General features: G+C 59.9%; 1 protein-coding gene across 6 annotated transcripts in view; it reads right to left on the minus strand.

Annotated features, from left to right (window-relative positions):
* Positions 1-4,783: 4,783 nt before the first annotated feature.
* IQGAP3 (IQ motif containing GTPase activating protein 3) overlaps positions 4,784-18,575 on the minus strand; it is a 37,609-nt gene continuing 23,817 nt past the window's right edge. For 4 of the 6 annotated variants that reach the window (XM_027614209.2, XM_027614208.2, XM_027614212.2 and 1 more), the window contains 19 exons: positions 17,469-17,552; positions 17,224-17,295; positions 17,055-17,124; positions 15,540-15,748; positions 14,809-14,961; positions 14,424-14,587; positions 13,860-14,084; positions 12,850-12,990; positions 12,029-12,113; positions 11,398-11,630; positions 10,999-11,131; positions 10,805-10,907; positions 10,084-10,210; positions 9,120-9,207; positions 8,306-8,518; positions 7,489-7,655; positions 7,110-7,211; positions 6,617-6,725; positions 4,784-5,743 (listed from right to left, as the gene is read on the minus strand). In XM_027614209.2, the coding sequence (XP_027470010.2) occupies positions 5,630-5,743; positions 6,617-6,725; positions 7,110-7,211; positions 7,489-7,655; positions 8,306-8,518; positions 9,120-9,207; positions 10,084-10,210; positions 10,805-10,907; positions 10,999-11,131; positions 11,398-11,630; positions 12,029-12,113; positions 12,850-12,990; positions 13,860-14,084; positions 14,424-14,587; positions 14,809-14,961; positions 15,540-15,748; positions 17,055-17,124; positions 17,224-17,295; positions 17,469-17,552 (2,592 nt within the window). In that variant the 3' untranslated portion in view covers positions 4,784-5,629. The remainder of the gene's footprint in view (positions 5,744-6,616; positions 6,726-7,109; positions 7,212-7,488; positions 7,656-8,305; positions 8,519-9,119; positions 9,208-10,083; positions 10,211-10,804; positions 10,908-10,998; positions 11,132-11,397; positions 11,631-12,028; positions 12,114-12,849; positions 12,991-13,859; positions 14,085-14,423; positions 14,588-14,808; positions 14,962-15,539; positions 15,749-17,054; positions 17,125-17,223; positions 17,296-17,468; positions 17,553-18,575) is intronic. The other 2 variants (XM_027614210.2, XM_027614211.2) reach the window with 2 other exon arrangements.

Consider the following 18,575-nt stretch of genomic DNA (forward strand, 5'->3'; position numbering starts at 1 on the left):
TTTAAAAAATAAAATAAAATAAAATAAAATAAAATAAGATGCATAGCATGATTCTAATCACAAATATGGTTGAAAGAAAAGACATCAAAGTGTTACAAGTCGTTATCATTTTGTAATGGTATCATGAGTTATTCTTACCCCTTTTTTGCTTTATAAATATTTCCCAAACTTTCTAAAATGGATATATAATTGGGGGAAAAAAACAATAATTTTTTAAAAGTTCATGCTCAGGGTGCCTGGGTGGCTCAGTCGTTAAGCGTCTGCCTTCGGCTCAGGCCATGATCCCAGGGTCCTGGGATCAAGTCCCGCATCGGGCTCCCTGCTCAGCGGGCAGTCGGCTTCTCCCTCTCCCACTGCCCCTGCTTGTGTTCCCTCTCTCGCTGTGTCTCTCTGTCAAATAAATAAATAAAATCTTTTTTTTTTTTTTAAAGATCATGACCTGAGCCGAAGGCTGATGCCCAACGACCAAGCCACCCAGGCGCCCCTAAATAAAATCTTTAAAAAAAATAAAAAAAGTTCACGCTCTTTGGGGAGCCCGGCTGGCTCCATCGGGAGAGCATGGGACTCTTGATCTCGGGGTTGTAAGTTCAAGCCCCACATTGGGTGTAGAGATTACTTAAATAAATAAATGAACAAACTTTAAAGAAAAAAAAAAAAAGAAAATTTCCTGCTCGGTGATCTAGTTGTTTCTGTTCTAACATTCTATTCTAAGGCGGTAAGTTAGAAATAGAAAGCTCTCGGACACAGATGGCCATTCCAGACTTTAATAGTGAAACTGGAAACCAGCAGCTTACCATTGCAGGGAGGTTAACTGCATTAAACGTATGAGCTCCATCATGGGGCTGAGACGTGAAGAAATTTTTTGAAGAAATTTTAAAGACACAGAAAGACGTTTCTCATGGCTGAAGGAATACAGCAGGACGCAAAACTGTGCCGACAGCATGATCTGCGTGGCCGATCAGCGCCGGCTCTGATCCGACAGGGCTCCTTCCTCCGTGGCGCCCCCGGGAGCAGCTGTCCTCAGACTGTCTGTGGTGAAAGCCGCCTTCCTAAAATTTCCACTGTAATGGACTGATCTGTAGATAGATATATTTCTGAGTCGGCTCCACGCCCAGCATGGGGCTTGAACTCACGACCCCGGGATCAAGAGTTACCTGCTACCGCCCCCCCCCCCCCGCCCCAGCCAGCCGGTCGCCCCTGGACGGTTATTTTTGTGAAATGCCACAAAAATGAGTTACTAGAAAAATGAAGTGAGAAAGACCCATAACATATGAATGAACTCGATCTTTAATTTTTAGATTCAGTCTTTTTTAGAGTTTTTTTAGATTTTTTAGATTTTTTGATTCACTGCACGCTGGCTGTAGGCACCGGGGTGCTTGCTCCCCGTTTCTGCGCGCATCTGCCGGCGGCTCTGGGACGGGGGCCGGTCGCCCCTCGGCATGCTCACACCGCAGTTCTGGAGCCTGCGTGCGTGCGTGCTTCCCTTTCCCCGAGAGTGACAGAAGCTCACGGGAATAACAGTGCAGAAAGAGGTGCCCCCTCACTCCTGCTCCCCAAAGGTGACCCCTGCCACGGTTCTCCTGTGTCCTCCCAAACATACACCGGGGACACTCGCACCTCTGGGCTGCGTGAGGGCCCGTCCTGGGGCCGCTCCTCTGCGACCATTGTGGCCACACATGGTCCCGCAACAGACACTCCGCAGCTCCCCGGCCAACAGACGTTCCTGGGAAGCCCTCCTCGCTGGGTGTGTGCACCTACGGTTTGAAAACTAACAGCTTGCTTGCTTCTTTTTTTAAAAAAGATTTTCTTTATTTGCTTATTTTATTTTATTCTATTTATTTTTTTTAAAGATTTTATTTATTTATTTGAGAGAGAGAGAGAATGAGATAGAGAGCATGGGAGGCAAGAGGTTCAGAGGGAGAAGCAGACTCCCTGCTCAGCAGGGAGCCCGATGTGGGACTCGATCCCGGGACTCCAGGATCATGACCTGAGCCGAAGGCAGTCGATTAACCAACTGAGCCACCCAGGCGCCCCTTTATTTGCTTATTTTAGAGAGAATGAGAGAGAGCGAGCGAGCAGGAGGACGGGCAGAGGGAGAGGGAGAAGCAGACTCCCCGCAGGACTCGGTCCCAGGACCGGCCATGTCAGGGGCAGATGCTTACCCGACCGCGACACCCACGCACCGCAAAGTAACAGGTTTCTTGAAACATAACTTGCATACCATAAAATTCACCCTTTTAAGGTATAAAATGGAGTGTTTTTTTTTACTGTGTTCAGAGTTGTGCAGCCATCACTAAATTAAGGAACATTTCCACCGCCCCGAAACGAAACCCCACACCCACGCGCTGTCACTCCATTCTCCCCTTTCCCTAGACCCTGGCGACAGCTAATCTACTCTCCGTTCCTACGAATTTGCCATCCTGGACGTCCGTATAATGGAATCATACATACGCGACGTTGTGTCTGACCTGCGTGTCGCACGTTTTCAAGTTTCCTCCATGTTGTCGCATTATGTCCTGCTTCATCCCTTTCCATGGCTGAACAGTATTCCATTGGTATGGACACACTGCCTTTCGTTGATCCGTCCATCAGCTGATGGACATTTGTGTATAGACTTTCGGGGGACATAGCCTTCCAACTTTCTTGGGTATATACCTAGGAGGGGGAAGGGCTGGCTCACAAGTTTAACGTTTGGAGGAAATACCAAATTGTGTTCCAAAGTGGCTCCACCATTTTACAACCACCCTAGCAAATAGCCCTAATCTCTCCACATCCTCACCAACCCTTGTTATTACCAGTTTTACTTTAGCCATCCTAGTGGGGGATGAAGTGGTTATCTCATTAAAACCTAATTTGCATTTTGCTAATATCTAATGATGTTGAGCGTCTTCTCATGTGCTTATTAGCTATTTGTATGTCTTTTTTTGAGAAATGGCCGTTAAAATTCTTTGCCCATTTAATGATGCTGTCTTTTTGAGTGTAAGAGCTCTTTGTACATTCTAAAAGCAAGTCCCTTATTAAGATAGATGATTTGCAAGCATCTTCTCCCTTCCTGTCGGTTTTTTTCATTTTCTTGAAGGTGTCCTTTGAAGCATGAGTTTTTAACTTTGATGGAGTCCGCTTTATCTAGTTTTTGCCGCTCGTGCCTCTGGTGTCCTCAGAAAGCATGGCCTGATCGAAGTCATGAAACTAGGTTTTCTTCTAAGAGTTTTATAAGAGTTTTGGCTCTTACATTTTGGTCTATGATCCATTTCCATGTTTGTGTGTGGTGCGAGGTAGGGGTCCGGCTTTGTTCTTCCCTATGTGGATATTCAGTTGTCCCAACACACATTTGGTAGACAGATCGCTCTTTCCCCATTAAATGGTCTTGGCAACCTGCATGTACGTTTTTGTTGTCAAATTGTCCTCCAGAGAGATTGCTCTTTCCCCAGAGGAGCTACGTGCCCGTGCCTCAGATTGGCCATATACGGTTAGGAAGACCCTGACGAACTGACGCTCCTCAGGGACCATCAGTAGGGTTGAGCAGTGGGCTTGAGAGAGTGGCATGAGAGCGTGGGCTGAAGGAAGTGGAAATGCTTCTCTCAGAAAAGACAAAAATGTGGGGGAATATCCACTCAGACTGAGCAGGCCCGAGTTTAAAGCCCTGCTCTGCCCCTTATCGCCTGTTGCATCCTTGGTCGGTCACCCAGACCTCGGGGTCTCAGTTCCAAAGCGAGGGGCGGCTTACCCTCGTGGGGTTGCTGTGAGGAGTAAGTGCATATAAATACACCGGCCGCGACAGGCCCTCGAGGACAGTAGGTACGGTGACGTTGCAACACGCGGTGTACATGGCGGAGGTCATGTGATCACCGGGGAGCATCACAGAGGGACAGTGCCGGAGCCATTTGGTGAGTGTGACGTTTTCTTTCTTCTTCTTTTTTTTTTTAAAGATTTTTTTTTTTTTAATTTGACAGAGAGAGCACAAGCAGAAGAGAGAGAGGGAGAAGCAGGCTCCCTGCTGAACAAGAAGCCTGATGTGGGACTCGATCCCAGGACCCTGGGATCGTGACCTGGGCCGAAGGCAGCCGCTTAATCAACGGAGCCCCCCAGGCGCCCCATGAGTGTGCGATTTTTCAATGATGACTGCTAACGTGTAGAAACCTGGATCCACTATGTGTCACTGTCACCCAGAGCAAGGCGGTACTTGAAGTCTCTGCCGTGACATGTCACGGGAAAGAGAGGATGTGACAGCGAGACAGATCCTGAGTGACAGGGAGGCAGGCTGCACCAGGCAAACTTGGGGGTGCCCACTAGGGACTTCTTGGGCGCTCAGAGGTCAGGGCAGGTGTCTCTGTCCCGTCCCCTCCTCCCCAGGCTCCGTCCCTGTTCCCTGAGAGCAAGGAGGAAAGGAGGGGGCTTTTGTCCTGGAAAGGGGATTTTGACCAGAGTGCAGGAGCTACGATACACTAAGGAGCTTCGGCGAGAGCACATCTGGGGTCACTGAAGCCCAGGAAGAGAACCTGCTGGAAATGTGTGCAGAGTGGGTGGGGCCGAATTCAGACTGGTTTCTCCTCCTCTAGGCTTTAGCCTTCAGAGGGCGGCCACTGGGCATCGAAAGCTGCACCTTCCTTCCTCCTCCCCGTCCCCTGGGGCAGCGGCCGGAGGGGGAAAGGCCACATCCTGGGAAGCAGGCAGAGCGGGCCCACGTGGGAGGACACCCCGGCGCTCAGAGAAGAGCTGTCCCACAGCTCGGGGGCCTGCTCTGCACGAAATGAAGCCACGGCTTAACGGCGGAGGTGGGGTGATAGCTGCTTTTATTCAAGTGACATCAGGGGCAGAGGGACAGGAAAGCGGGTGCAGATGGACTGGAACTGCCCAGAAGAGTCGGAGTCCTGAGGGGGAGAGACGCTCCTCGTACCGTCGGAAGCGGGCGGAGTCGTCAACACGCAGGGATCCCTCCTGCCCCAAGGTGCCCTGACGTTACTGTAAATGTGGGACGTGACAACTCCTCTGAGCCCAAAAAGGTGCACGAATTACAGCCATGATCAAAGCTGCACAGTGACGCACGGTGCGTGTGCTGGGGAAGAACAAATCCCCGAGGGACCCACAAAGGACCGCGATCTGAGTTGGACGGGGGCCACCCTGGCCAAGCTGCCACGGGGGCGGGCAGCGCCGCCCGTCCGGGGAGCGAGGGGCAGGGGCTGGGGGGCATGCGGCGTCCGAACAGCACGGTGCCCGCGGGCGGCGGGGCAGCAGGGAGAGGGCGCCCGGCCCTGGCTGGGGGGCGTGCAGGGAGAAGGGAGGGGGAGGGCCCCCGGGCCCCAGGGCAGTGCGGGTCATACTGGGGTGACCACGGGAGGGCAGCAGCCTCCCCGGGGCAAAGGGCAGGCCCCGTCTCATGCCCTGCTGGAGGGAGGCAAGGGCTCTGGGGCTTATCAGCCACACGGCCAGACTCGGGGCCAGGCCCCCGTTAGCCGAACACCCTGCCCGTGACCACCTGGGCGGGGTGGGACTCCGCGGCTTGCCCCGTCCTGAGCCCCGGGGGTCCTGAGCCCCGGTGGGGGGCCCCCGCAGGGAAGTGCGGTGGTGAGTGGGGGGTCAGACTAGCATCCAGCAGGGAAGAGGGCTCGGGGAGTGCCCACGGCCTCCGTCACTGCCGCAGGAGTTTCTTGTTGAGGAGGAAGATGAGAAGGTTGACGTTGACCCTGGCCTTGTTGAAGAGTTTCATAACAGCTACACCTTCGTACTGGAGCTGCAGGAGGTCCTGGGGAGAGGGCAGGGGTGCGCAGGGTGAGGGCTCTTGGCGGTGCCCCTGCCAGGCTCCAGAATGCTCTCGTTCTGGAGCCTCCTGGCCCATCCGGCAGCGCGGGCCACCGAGACCCCACTTCACAGAGGAGGACGCCAAGGCTGACAAAGCACGGTGACTCAACCAAATGTAAGCTCAGACACAACGAGGGCTTGACGTATGTTTTACCGTTCAAAAGGCCAAAGAGCAGAACAAAAAAATTGGGGTTTAAAATCCCTGCTTCCAGGGGCGCCTGGGTGGCTCAGTGTGTGAAGCGTCTGCCTTCAGCTCAGGTCACGATCTCGGGGTCCTGGGATCGAGCCCCGCATCGGGCTCCCTGCTCTGCGGGGAGCCTGCTTCTCCCTCTGCCTCTGCCCCACCCCCACTCATGCATGTATGAACGTGCGCACTCTCTCTCTCAGATAAAGAGAATCTTAAAAAAAAAAAAAAAATCACTGCTTCCCTGAACTCTGGCCTGTGACGGGCCAGCTTCTTCCGCATCGGCCTCAAAGCCTGAACAATTAGGGTAACGCCGTGGGGCCGTGCGCAGGGTGCACAGGGGAGCGTGCATGGTCACGGGCATGGGCTGGGGCTTCGAGTACTTGTCCTGCTCTGACATCACTAGCCCGAGGCAGGGCCTGCTGCTTGGCAGCGGGGTCTGTGTCAGGACCTGGGGACAGAGGGGTTTGGGCTGCGAGACCCTCAGCCTTCTGTTCAGGAACAGAGGGTACTGACCGGGAGGGGAGTGGAGCTGGTGTCCTCTGAGGCCTAGGGAAAGGATGCGGACCTACTGTGCTCGGGCCAGCACCTAAGCCCAGCGGGTGGCTGGCAGGCCCATGGGAGGCCCCTCACCTGGTAGTGAAGCTGAAACCGCTCCATGTCCACACCCAGGAACTTGGCATTTACTTCGAACTTTCCTGCCTCATCTCCAGGGGTGATGTCAAAGATCACGTTTCTGAAGCTGTCAGGGTCAGGATTCGAATTGGGGACTCGGGTGCCTCTTTCCAGGGCCCCAGCCTTGCCCCTCCACCCACCGAGGCGCAGCCAGACAGCGCTGTGTGTCCCTGAGCCCAGACTTGCCCTGGGTTCCCACGGGCACGGCGGCCTGTCTTCCCTGCTCACCACGCCGTGGACCCGCCACCTACCCGCCCTTCTCAGCTGTCCGCTCCTCCAGGAAGTGTCCCCAGCGCCCTCCACCGTGGGCCATCTCGGACCGTGCCGGCTCACGTCCCCTGGCCTTAGCTTTCTGCCTGGACGTGTCCCGTCTCCACCCCCCCGGCCGCCCCCATCCCCACAGCCCCTCCTCCCTCCCCACGCTGGGGCACGGCTGGGGTCTGACACGTACTGAGAGGTGGGAAGATCCTCAATTTCCACCAGGACACCCTTCTCCAGGAGCTGGGCGGCGGTGTAACGGAGCGACAGCTGCTTCTTCCCTTTCCCAGAGCTCCTGATTCAAAAAGGCCGCAGAGAATTTACCTTAGCAAGTCTTCAACTCCAAAGACACTGGTCCTCTGTGTCTCTGCAGGAAGGAGATCAGAGCCCGAGGACCCTCCCTGGTGGAGGACAAGGGGCTGCGCTTGAGCCTGAGGCTCGGAGGCCACGCTCAGACAGGGACCATGCAGTCCTGGGACGGTGTCCCTTTCAAAGCTGGTGGAATGGGGCAAAGGCCCCTTGGGCGGGGGTGAGAGGTCCCAGGTAGCCTTGGGAGTGCAGGCAACACCTACGTGGAGCGGGGGGCCAGGTGGTCCAGGCAGGCCCGGATGTAGCGGCTGTAGTAGTCACCCTGCTCCTCGTAGAAGGTGGTCTTGGCGTCCAGGCCCTGCAGTGTGGCCTGCAGCTTCCCCAGCTCGGCCTTCCGCCGCTGCCGGTGCCGGCGCTGGTTGCGGATGTCCTGGGGTTGGGGGACCAAGGCAGGGTGAGTTGGCCCCCTCTGACAGGAGAGCCTCAGGGCCTGAGCAAGCCCAGGGCACTCCCAGGGAGCGGCTTCAGGAAAGGCAGGGAGAGGCTGATCTCACAGCTGCTTCTCCTAGGAGGAGGGCAAGCTCAAGGACGCCATCCCAAACCCTCAAGGGACCTCCTCGTGGCCTGGCCAGCACTGAGCAGTAACTGTTTCGAGGCTCCTTGCTTTTTTAGTAAAGGAGAGTTGCAAGAAGAGTCCGCTCCCTGAGACCTTCCCTTCAGAAAGGACCCTGCTGTGTAGGTCCGCTGGCTTTCCTGGCTGGTGACAAGTTTGGGTGGACGCCTGCCAGAAGGAGGCCTGCCTTTCAGGCACCTGCGCACCCACCCCAGCCCTGCCCTGCCGACACACCCGCATACGCCTGCGGTGCACCCCTTCCCGCCCCCGCCCACACCTGTCCCGCGCACCCACACCCACGACCCGTCCATGCCTGCCTGGCCTGGCGCCCCGCTCCCCCCCCCCCAACCCCCGTGCACCCACACCTGCCTGGTGCCCTGCCCCCACCCCCCACGCCCACCCCCAAAGCCCCGCCCCCACCCTCACGCCCTTGCGTGCGACCCCAGACCTCAGCCCTGGGCCGCTACCTTGGCCAGTCCGTCCACCAGCCCCTGGTAGCCGTCGCGGGCACTGACCAGCCCCAGGCCCTCCAGCTGGCGCAGGTTCCGCAGGACGCGCCGTCGCTTGTCCGCCAGCGGCAGGAGGGCGTGTGCGGTCAGCGAGCGGTGCCGGCGCAGGGGCTCCGGGGTCTGGCTCTCGCAGGCCCGGCGCTGGCACATCAGCCGCTTGTGGGCCGCTTCCTGGGGGACAGAGGAGCTGGAGGGACCCAGCCGGCGCTGCCCCTCAGCCTCCCGGGGCAGTCCCCCAGCTCCCGGGGGTGGGGCCGGGCAGAGCAGGTGGCTTGGGAAGAACAGCCAAGGGTGGCATCAGGGACACAGACGGGCCTGTGGTCAGCGCAGGGGGACCCCGACGGGAGCCGCAGCAGAGCCACCTCCCAACACGGCTCCAGGGCGTTCATTCGGGGGTGTTCCTCGCCTTTGTCCTGTTTGGGACAAGCTTCTACCTGCCCGCCGGCCTCACCTTTTCCCTGGGAAGCCCGTGGCTTAGACCTCCACCCACTCACTACCTTCTCCTGCCTCCAGACCTCCCGGGCGCCCCCCCCCCACACCCAGCGCCAGCCCTCCGGCGCTGTCCAGGACAGCCGCCCAGACCGCGGCCCACAGCACCCAGCCCGGGTGTCCCTGGAGCTCACTCTTGTTGCAGGGGGGAGCCCCAGCATCGTTCCAGGGAGCACAGCTGTCTGCCTGTGGCGGGGTGTGGGCGGGCCCAGGGGAGGGAACGGGCGGTGCTGGTAGGCTAGGGGGTGCACACACAGTACTCGTGAGCGAGCTGGCCACTCACCTGCTCTCTGGTCGCGGGGAGGGCCAGCACCTCCTCGAGGGAGTCCCCAGGCTGGAACTGCATGATGTCGGCTAGCATCTGCTTGGTGCTGCAGGGGCAGGGGCAGGGAGGGTCTGGACATGGGGCTGGCCAGGGACTGAGAGGGAGCGGACGCTGGCCGTGCCATGGCTGCCAGGGACGCTTCCGAGGTCAGGAGAGCGAGTGGGGAAGGAGATGTCAAGGTGGGCTGAGGGGTCTCTGTGTGCACGCACCGTGCTGCCTCACCCCTGCGCTCTGCTGACTGCCCTCCCACAGACTGTCATCGAGAGTCCTGGGGCTGAAGGACTCGCTGCCTTGTCTGGGAGACCTTCCCCAGCTCTGATGTCCCTTCTGCTGACGGCCACCTTCCTCCTGGTGGCTCTGGCTGTGTGCTCTCGCCTGGCCCCACCCTGCTAGGAGGCCTTCGGTGGCAAGACAAAGCTGATCACCTGGCTCCCTGGTTTACTGGGTGAATGGGTGCAGGGAGGGGGCTGCCATGCTGGTGTGCGACTGAGGTAGCTACTTGGCTCCTCTTCCACCCAGACGGCCAGCCAGCCCTGCTGGGCAGCCCCCTCACGCTCACAGAACTGGGGACGGGAAGCTCCAGGCCCCTCTCCTGACCATCACTTCTGGCAGGCCACTTCGCCCCCGTGTCTCTGGACCGTACAGCAGGGAAACCGTCCCCAACTTCACAGTTGTCCCTCAGGTCAAACAGTAACATGTGAAAAAGCATTTGGTAGGCAGCGCGACATCATGCCAACATCAGGTGCTACCAACATCCCAAGTCTCCCCCGGCCTTCAGCTGAAGCCCAGAGCCAAGGCCGAGGGGGACACAGAGGTCCGGTGAGGGCAGTGCCAGTGAGGCCTCAGGGAGAACTGCCCGAGGGACAGCAGCCCAGGAAGACGGTGGAGGGGCTGAATCCCCGGCTGAGGCGGCCTCACCCACCTCAGAAGCAGGCTCCGGGCACTGGTGTCGCCCACGTCCGTCTCCAGCCCTTCGAACTTGTTGGCGAGCGTCAGGGACACCTCCAGCTTGCTCAGGTCCAGGCTCCCGTCTGCAGCCACGCCCTCCCCTGAGGTAGGGCGAGGGATGAGACCAGCGTGCGTGGACGCGCACGGACGTGCCCGGACGGCCACGCTAGCCACCTGCTCCGTGCACGTCTGGACCAGGAGAGGCATGTCCACACTGCCCAAGGCAGCACCCTGGCCCTCGGCCCTCGGCCCTCAGCACCGATGGGAGGGCTGTCGCCCAGAGCTCAGCCTCCAACCAACACCCTCGGCCCAGGGGCCTGGAGTTCCCGGCTCCCAGCTTGTCACCACCCCAACCCTGACCTTCCACCCCTGGACCGTTCCTCTCATTCCGTAGCTCCTGTCGGAAACCCTGAGACTCAAAACAGACCCGCATCCATCCACATCTCTTTCACGTGATTTGATCGGCCATTTCCATGATGGCACTGGGCCCGCCTACTGTCTGTCCCCTTTCTTCCTATCAGTCCGTGTCCACGGGTCCAACTTAGGACCAGGGAAGAGAGGAGGGGCGCGTGCGGACAGAGGGCTTCCTGGCACATGTCGCCGACTTAGCAAGAACTCCAGACGGGGTGTGCTCACCCGCCTGCCATCCTCCCTGCAGGCCCCCCAGCCAGCCCCCGGCCCAGCACGGCACGCACCGATGAGGTCAGTGACGGTGGGCAGCTCCCCGAGGTCCTCCAGGAGCTCATGCAGCGGGTCGCGGTGGTCAGGGGCGACCCAGTCCTGGTACGCCAGCAGCAACTGCAGGTCAGAGCACCCCAGCAGATGCAGGCCCGAGCGGGGCCTTCCTCCAAGGGCCAGCCCCCCCAGCGACCCCCGCTGCGCCCCTCACCCTGTGCATGTCGACCAGCTCCCCGACGGTGATGTACACCACGGGCTTGGTCACAGCCACCATGTCCGAGTACTCGTCCATGGCAAAGCGCTCTTCTGGCTCCGGGACCTGGCAGGCTCGACACACGAACCTCCTATGTCCAGAGGAAGGGTGTGGGAGGGGCGGGGCGGGCAGCAGCCCCCATGCTCTGTCGCCCCCTGCAGTGCCCGACAGGCCCCCCAGCCCATCCCCCCAGGGTCCCCTCCAGCCCACTGGGCAGGCCTTCCAACAATCCACCCTCCGGCTCGCTAACTACACGCTTCACCTCCGCGCAACACTTCTTCAAGGACTGCGGGGAGGCAGGCGGGGCCCGACACAAGGCAGAGGGGGGCAGGAGGGACAGGGTGCCAGGGCCCAGACCTGAACTTGAGGTGCGTCTCCTCCAGGTAGTCGTTCAAGACCTGCAGATGCCGGCTCTCCCCAGAGAAGGCCTTGCCCGCCGCAGCATGCTGCAGGACTTGAGCCACAGCCCCGAGTGCGTGCCGCTGGGAGGTGGCCAGGGCGCCGCCCGCTGCCACGGCCACAATGTCGAAGGCGTCGGGGGCCACGACGGCTGGGTTCAGGAAGCGGTAGTACAGGAGGTTCCCGACCACCTGAGGGCAGAGGAAACCATCCCAGGAGTGCCCTGGGGTCTGCCTTGGTGCCCCTGCCCCACTCCCCAGCTCCCGTGGCTGGGAGGGACCACGTGGGCCAACCCTGTCATGTTCCACAGAACACCCACTCAAGGTCACACCGCAAAACGTGAGCAGGAGCCGGGACCGGAACCCAGACCTCCTGACAAGTCCAGGGCTGTCCGCCCTGTTCGCTCACGGCCCAGCTGCCTTTGCACCTGCCAGCGGAAGGCCTGCTGGTGAGCCGGGGCGGAGAAGGCCGTCCCGCTGGGATTTTTACAGAACAGGATTTTCTATCCTTTTGTCTCAGTCCAGGGGTTCACAGGCACCAGGAGGACAAAGGAGAGCTCTGGAATCTGGGGAGGACAGACGGCACTTGCCTTGTAGACCTCGTTCTCCGAGGCATCAGGGAACCTCTCTGCCAGAGTGGTCTTCAGGACCTTGGCCACATACCGCATCCCGTACCTGGGGACAACGTGTGAGCGCACTGTGGTCCCGCCAATCCGCCAGAGCTCAGCGCCCACGAGTGCTGCCTCCTTACTTGCCCGGGCCTGGCGCACTGGCCCCCCACTATCCGCAGCCCGTACCTGGAGCCAGGCCCTGCCACCCGCTAAGCTGGTGTGCAGCCTTCAGCCTGGCCTGAGGGCCTCGGCTTTGCCTCTCTCCAGTGTCCCCTGGGGACATCCCAGAGCCCTGGATTCGGCCTGCCTTCCCCCATAGTGGCACCTTCAGCTTGTCCCCTGGGCATGTGACACAGCCAGAACCGTGTCTCAGGACGTCCTGGGAGCCTCCGAGGAGGCCCGCCTTGTCTCATCACAGAGCACCCGGGAGGGGCTGGGAGGGGCTGGGTGGGGCTTCAGGCACGATAGGAGGACAGGCAGGGACCGGAGTAGGAGCTCCAGTCTCGCCTCCACCGCGAAACAGATGGCGGCTTACAAGACTCCCTTCCCCTGCAGATTTGCCCCCCGCTCTGGAAAACTGAGGCCAGTGTTCTTTCTCTCTTTCTAGCTCAGGGTTTTTGTGAGAATCTAGTGAAATGATGTTTGTGGAAGTAGCGTATAATGGTACAGTGATATCCAGACGTGCTAGACTTTATTATCACGATTCCTATTATGGATGTGCCACCTACAAATTCAATCTCCTTCCACCTCCCGGGGTTCAGCTCCCAGGGGCCTGGCTGGGGCGGGGCGGACGCACGTACGGGATCTGCTCCACAGAGGACATGATGGCCACAAGGAACTTGTCGGTCATGGCGAGGAGGCTGCGGAGGGAAATGTCCAATCGTCTCTGGACCTCGGGGTGGCTCAAGGCCTGCTCTGGGGTGACATCGTAGGGGAGGTGGCTGTGGGCAGAGAGCCAAGGTATCAGCCAGAGCCCCTCCCACAGCCTTCCCTCCCGAAGCCCCACCCCCCTGAACTCTTCACCTAATAACAGGCCCCCCCCCCACACGCATGTGCACACATGCACACAAACGCACACGCAGACACATGCACACACGGGCATGCACGGGCACACACACACTAAGGGCAGCCCAGCGTGCTCAAGGGGACCAGGCCAGACCAAGAGAAAGGTCTCCAAGGGAATGGAGCGACGTGGGTGGAAGGTGAAGAAGAAAGAGTGGCAGGGCCCACAGAGGGTGGGCGAGTGTAGGACGGATGGACAAGCCGCAGTGTGTAGAGGACTCCTCAGGGGAGCTGGAGTCCATGGCTATCCTGCATCTAGTCTTTGGCAGTTGGGGCAATCGGGAAGACGACCTATAAGCCCACATGCCACGGGAGAAGCCCCCAGCACGGGCTGCTCCTCGGCGGCCCTGCTGCCTAGGGACCCATGCGCCTGAGCAACGCCCCGTGTCTACAAGCCCAACCCAGCTGCCGCTGCCTCATTGGTCTACTTATCTGGAAATCTGAATGTTCAGCTATCTCCCATCAATAAGGAGTCCATGTTCCAACTCCTGGCCAATTGGACGTGTCATTTGCAAGTAGGACATGGCAATTAAATACATTTGCATACTCATCTGTGTTCATTCTGTGTGAAGCACAGCAGCTCCATGTAAATTACCGGGGGGGGGGGGCGGGGGCGGCGAAAAGGCTACTTTATTTCATGCGATAGGGCGGCTGGCCGATTTGCATCCGTCAGCACGCTCTGATACGCTGCCCGGGGGAGGCCCCAGAGCAAGCTGGTCCAGGGAGCTCTCCCTCCGCCGTTGCTCACCTGCGCTGTCCGGTCTGGGCCTCGCTCTGGTTGATCCAGCTCTTGTAGAGGTGAACGGGGTCAGTGTGGACGCTCAGCGTTCTGTCCTGCAGCACATCCTGGATGACTCCGCCCAGGATCTCCCGCAGGGCGCTCTGGCCCCGCCCATTCCGGTAGAACCTCACCACCAGCCTCACCACCGTGGGGTTGCCGGTCACCATGTCCTGGGGCCTCTCCAACTTTGACCTGCGGTTCAAGAGGTCACGGAAGCTGGTCTCCTGCCTCTGGGTAGTTCAAACAGCTGTGTTTCCTTCTTGAGATTTTGGCTCTTCGAAGCCCACTCTGGATGCCTCCTCTGAAGGCAGGTCCCAACAGCTGGATCTCGGCCTGTGCTACCCTTCCGCCCCCGTCCTCCCTCCATCCTGTCCTCGGAGAGGTCCTCCGGGCGGGCCTCGGGAGGCTGAGAAAAGAGGCCTTCTGATTCCGTTTCTCCCCGCCAACCTCCGCAAATTCTCACTGGCTGAAGGAGCCCGCAGCGGCAGCTCGGCCGTTCCCTCCGCGTTCCTCGGCACGTGGGAAGCCTACCTGACCTCCTCCTGGAGCGTGGTCTTGAATAGCTGGAGCAGCAGGTAGGCCTCACGGTGGTTGGAGGCGTAGTTATACAGGCTGAAAATCACGGACTCCACGAACTTGGTGGTTTTGTTCTGCGGCATGTGAAAGATCAGCTTGGCCAGGTAGATGGGCTGCGTCTGCAAGCAATGGGGGAACGGGAGCGGCTTACGAGGCGCCTGGAGGACTAGCGATCCGACGAAGACAGGCTCTCCTGCCAGGAGCTTCCTCGGAGGACAAACAGGAGTGCGCAGTCTCTGTCTCTGGGGTCAAGGCATTGGGGTTGGGAAAGGACACCGTACGTGGAGACAAAGGCCTCGAGGCCCCAGACCCTTCAGGGATGGTGCGGTCCTCTCCTCACCTGGAGGAGGTAGAAGAGGTGTTGGTAAGCTTCTAGCTTCTGCCTTTTCTCTTTGCTCAGCGACTTCAGTCCCTTCTGCTTGTCCAGAACCATCATGCCCGCCAGGTGCTCCTTGTTCTTCTTGGTCAGCTTCTTGCAGTGGGAGACCACCTCCTGCAGGGACGGGGGTGGGGTGGGGAGGGCATGGGGGGAGGGTGGGCCGGCACAGAGTGGATCGGATGGTCAGCATCGGCACCTCGAAGAGCCGGGACCTTCTGCTGTTCAAGGCATTCACGGCACGAGTAAGAGATAAACGGTTCTGGGATGTGGAGGGCCCCCCACCCCAGCCACCCTGACACTCGGTCTGGCTCCTCCGCTCTCACAGGGGGAGTCCCCGCAGAGAACTGGGTCACCAGGCCCTGACGTCGTGTCTGTGGGTTTTTGCTACTCTGTCTTGAGCTGGAGCTCTCATTCCTCCCCATCGCTGCCTGCTCATTCACCGTCGGAGGAGCTTCATGTCTACCTCTACGCTGGCCTGGCAAGGACTCTTCCTGCTTCCCAAGGAGGAAACAGACCTCGAGATTAATGGGCAGCCCACATCCATGACGAAGAAGCAGAGGCAGGCGCTCTCATTTCACAGCAGGACTCCGTCCGCCCAGTCACCGGCCCCCACCGACCACCGGAAGGGCAGGGACTGCTGGAGAGAGTCCCCAGGAGCGGCTGGACGCAGCAGCGGCGGGCCGGCCCCTCACCTGCAGGGTGATCCGGTTCTTTACCAGCAGGCCGATCTTGATGTCCATGAGGTTGAGGTCCTGCTGCAGCTGCTGATTGGACCGGATCTTCCGGACCACCTCCTCCTGGAGCTTCAGCAGCTCGGCCTCAGCCAGGAAGTCCTCCTGGCTTTGATTCAAGAGGTGGGCAAATCTGCATACCACGCGGAGAGGGGGATGGGGTGCGTGGACTGGCGGGAAGGGAGAAGCGTCAGGACTAGCGGTGCCCTCCCAGAGGCTTCCTCGCCAGCCCCCTGCCTGTTACTAGCCCTTGGTCCCCATCCGGCTTGAGGCCGACAGGTCCCCAACGCCCAGCACTTTTCTGACTGGCCTGCTTGTGCTGAGGGTGCAGCGGAGTATGCCTCAAGCCACTCTTGTCCCCAAGCTCCCTAGGTGATAGCCAGGTACGAGGGATGAGGGGTCCGCCCCTTGCTCGCCCCCAACCAGAGCCCACGCCAGAGACCTCCCACCCCCAGGTCAGAGCCCTAGCTCCCTCTGACGAACCCCTACTCCAATTTGCTCCTCAGATGGGCTGAGTGCCCACGGTCAGAGGGACCGGCGGCACCCCATGGGCAGGACGGGCTCAGAGTGGCAAAGGACACGCAGCTGGCGCCGTGCATTCTACTTGAAGTCCAGGAGTGTCGCCTCAGGCCCGGAAGGCCCACATCTCCCAGAACCCAAGGGCTGGAGGCCAACTTGGAAATGGACCCTGGGTCCACCTCACAAAGAGGAGGACCTCCAAGGCTGGGCTTCTGGTCTTTAAGAACAGGAGCCGAGAGCAGCCCAGAAGGACCTGTGTGAGGCTTTAGATGCGCACCCCACCAAGGGGCCCGAGGGGCAGGACAAGGGAGTGCCGTCTGCTGCTGGCACTGAGGTCCCAGCACCGTATAAGGCTTCACGCTGCGGGCCCATCGAGGGACAGGGCTGGGGGAGCTCCGGGCCACACAAGAAGGCAAAGTGCGAGAAGGTGTGGACTCTAGGGGGAGAAGACCCTGCCCTTGTTTGCTTTGGTGGCAGCAATGGGGAGATCACTGAAGCCTGGGACAGCAAACACCTGCCGAGGGGAGCCTTCGCCATGACCAGGCTGTTTTCGGGGTGGGCGGGGGCTTTGGCTACAGCCCTTATTTGATGACGTTCCTGTACAGACGTCTCGTACCTTCTCTTTCCCTGCTGTGCGGCCCCGGGAAGGATATCTAGACCTGCCTGACTCCGGGGAAATTCCTGTCTCTCCCTCCAACCTGAGGGATCCCCAAAGGCAGAGCACATGTCCTCACTCCCACACGCTCCCCGGGTCCGGAGGCTTGCTCACGGTTGCGGCATCAGCTGTTGATGAGGAAGGGGCTCAAGAAGGACAAACAACTTCTCCAAAACCCAGTTGTAAGCCATGGGGTGGCATGACCTCTGCCCTGCTGACTATCGAAAGCCATGCCACTCGCAGACAGAGGAGGGAGAAGGGGCAGTTTACTCACAGCAAAGAGAGGGGCCCAGGCAGCGTACCTAACATCCTGTAGTCGTCCCGGGCCTTCTGGGCACGGAAAAATGCCTGGATCTTCACAATGGACTCAACCTGCCATGAATGCAGGTAGGGAAAGGCTTACTGGCTGCCCTCGCCTTGTTCTCCTGGGCGAAGGCTGGGCACGGGGATGGGGCAGCAGGATGCACTCACATTCTTCTGGAAGTATCCCAGACGCCTCCGGTATCGCCTCCGAGCTGCCCACATCCGGACCCAGGTCTGGATCTGAGGACACACGCTGCCTCAGAGCTGCATGTGCGGGCACCAGCCCTCGGACCCGGGCCAGGCCCCGGGCGGGCCCAACCATCTCCAGAGGTGGCGAGAGGACTAAGGATCGTTCTCGGAGGGCCCTTCAGGAGACAGGAACTGCCCCCCACCCCCGCGGCAGCGGCAGCTACCTTGATCACAGCATCCGAGTTTGCTCTGAGATACCGCAGCCGCTCCAGGTACGCCTTCCGCCGCCTGTAACCCCGCCAGTGAGCCTGTGCGTCAGGAGAGGGGGCAACCTCCGCTGGTCCCTGCTGGCCAGAGAGGCCATCCCGGGGGGCACGGGGTGGGGGAGGCAGGCGGGGGGTTGGAGGGGAAACCAGCCCCGCTCTCAGAGGATGTCTACCCTCACGGGGAGACCTGCACCAGCCAAGCACACTCTGCACCACCACCCCCCCCCCCGGTCCCAGCACACACGCACGTGCAATCCACCGCACGCACCGTCATGGAACCCAACTGTAAGACCCAAGCTGTAAAGACATTAACGAAGTCTACACCAACTTCAGGGCACGCACCGGGTCCCCCCAGATGCACTCACGTGCAGCCTGGGGAGCACAAGGGGCTCGGATGGAAGGCGTGTGCCGGCACAGAACCTTGCAGCCCACCTCTACCGAGGCCGTGTGGGACACAGGCCACGGAGGCTCCCCTAGCTCACGCTGCTTGCCACGCCAGCACCCCCGCCCCCGCCAGCCTGCCCCCCACAGTGCCCCACCCCGGCTGGTCTGCCCTGAGGGGCTGGGATGACCGGTTCCTCTGTAAACCACACCCACTCTGGTCTCTAACACACAAACCTGGCGGCTCCCCTCCCCCTTAGGGGCCTCTCCCCTTTCACAGCAAGCTCGTGTGAGATCAGTTTTCCTCAAGAACCACCTGGACCACGTCTCTCAGCCCCAGAGCTTCCCGAGGTTCTCAACCACCTGACCCCATGCGACTCTCCAGCGGTTCCTTCCTTCTTCGTGACTCCAGCCACTTCAGACATCGCGCTTCCTTCTAAATGCGCGTGGTGATGCTCTGGCCCCAAACCCGTTTATGCCCCGACTCCTGAAATCCCTCCTGTCTTTTCGGGCCCACGTGAAACATCTCCTGGGCACTCAGGCCCTGGACGGTCCTCCACCCCGGACACTGCAGCAGGCTGGCATGTTCAGAGCGTCCCTGTTCATCCAACGGTCCTCCCAGCCCTTCCTAAAGCCGGCTCTGCTGGCCGCGTTCCACCCTGTGGCTGACCCTGTCGCTCTGTT

The sequence above is a fragment of the Zalophus californianus genome, chromosome 10, assembly GCF_009762305.2.
Source record: "Zalophus californianus isolate mZalCal1 chromosome 10, mZalCal1.pri.v2, whole genome shotgun sequence".
Classification (NCBI taxonomy): domain Eukaryota; kingdom Metazoa; phylum Chordata; class Mammalia; order Carnivora; family Otariidae; genus Zalophus; species Zalophus californianus.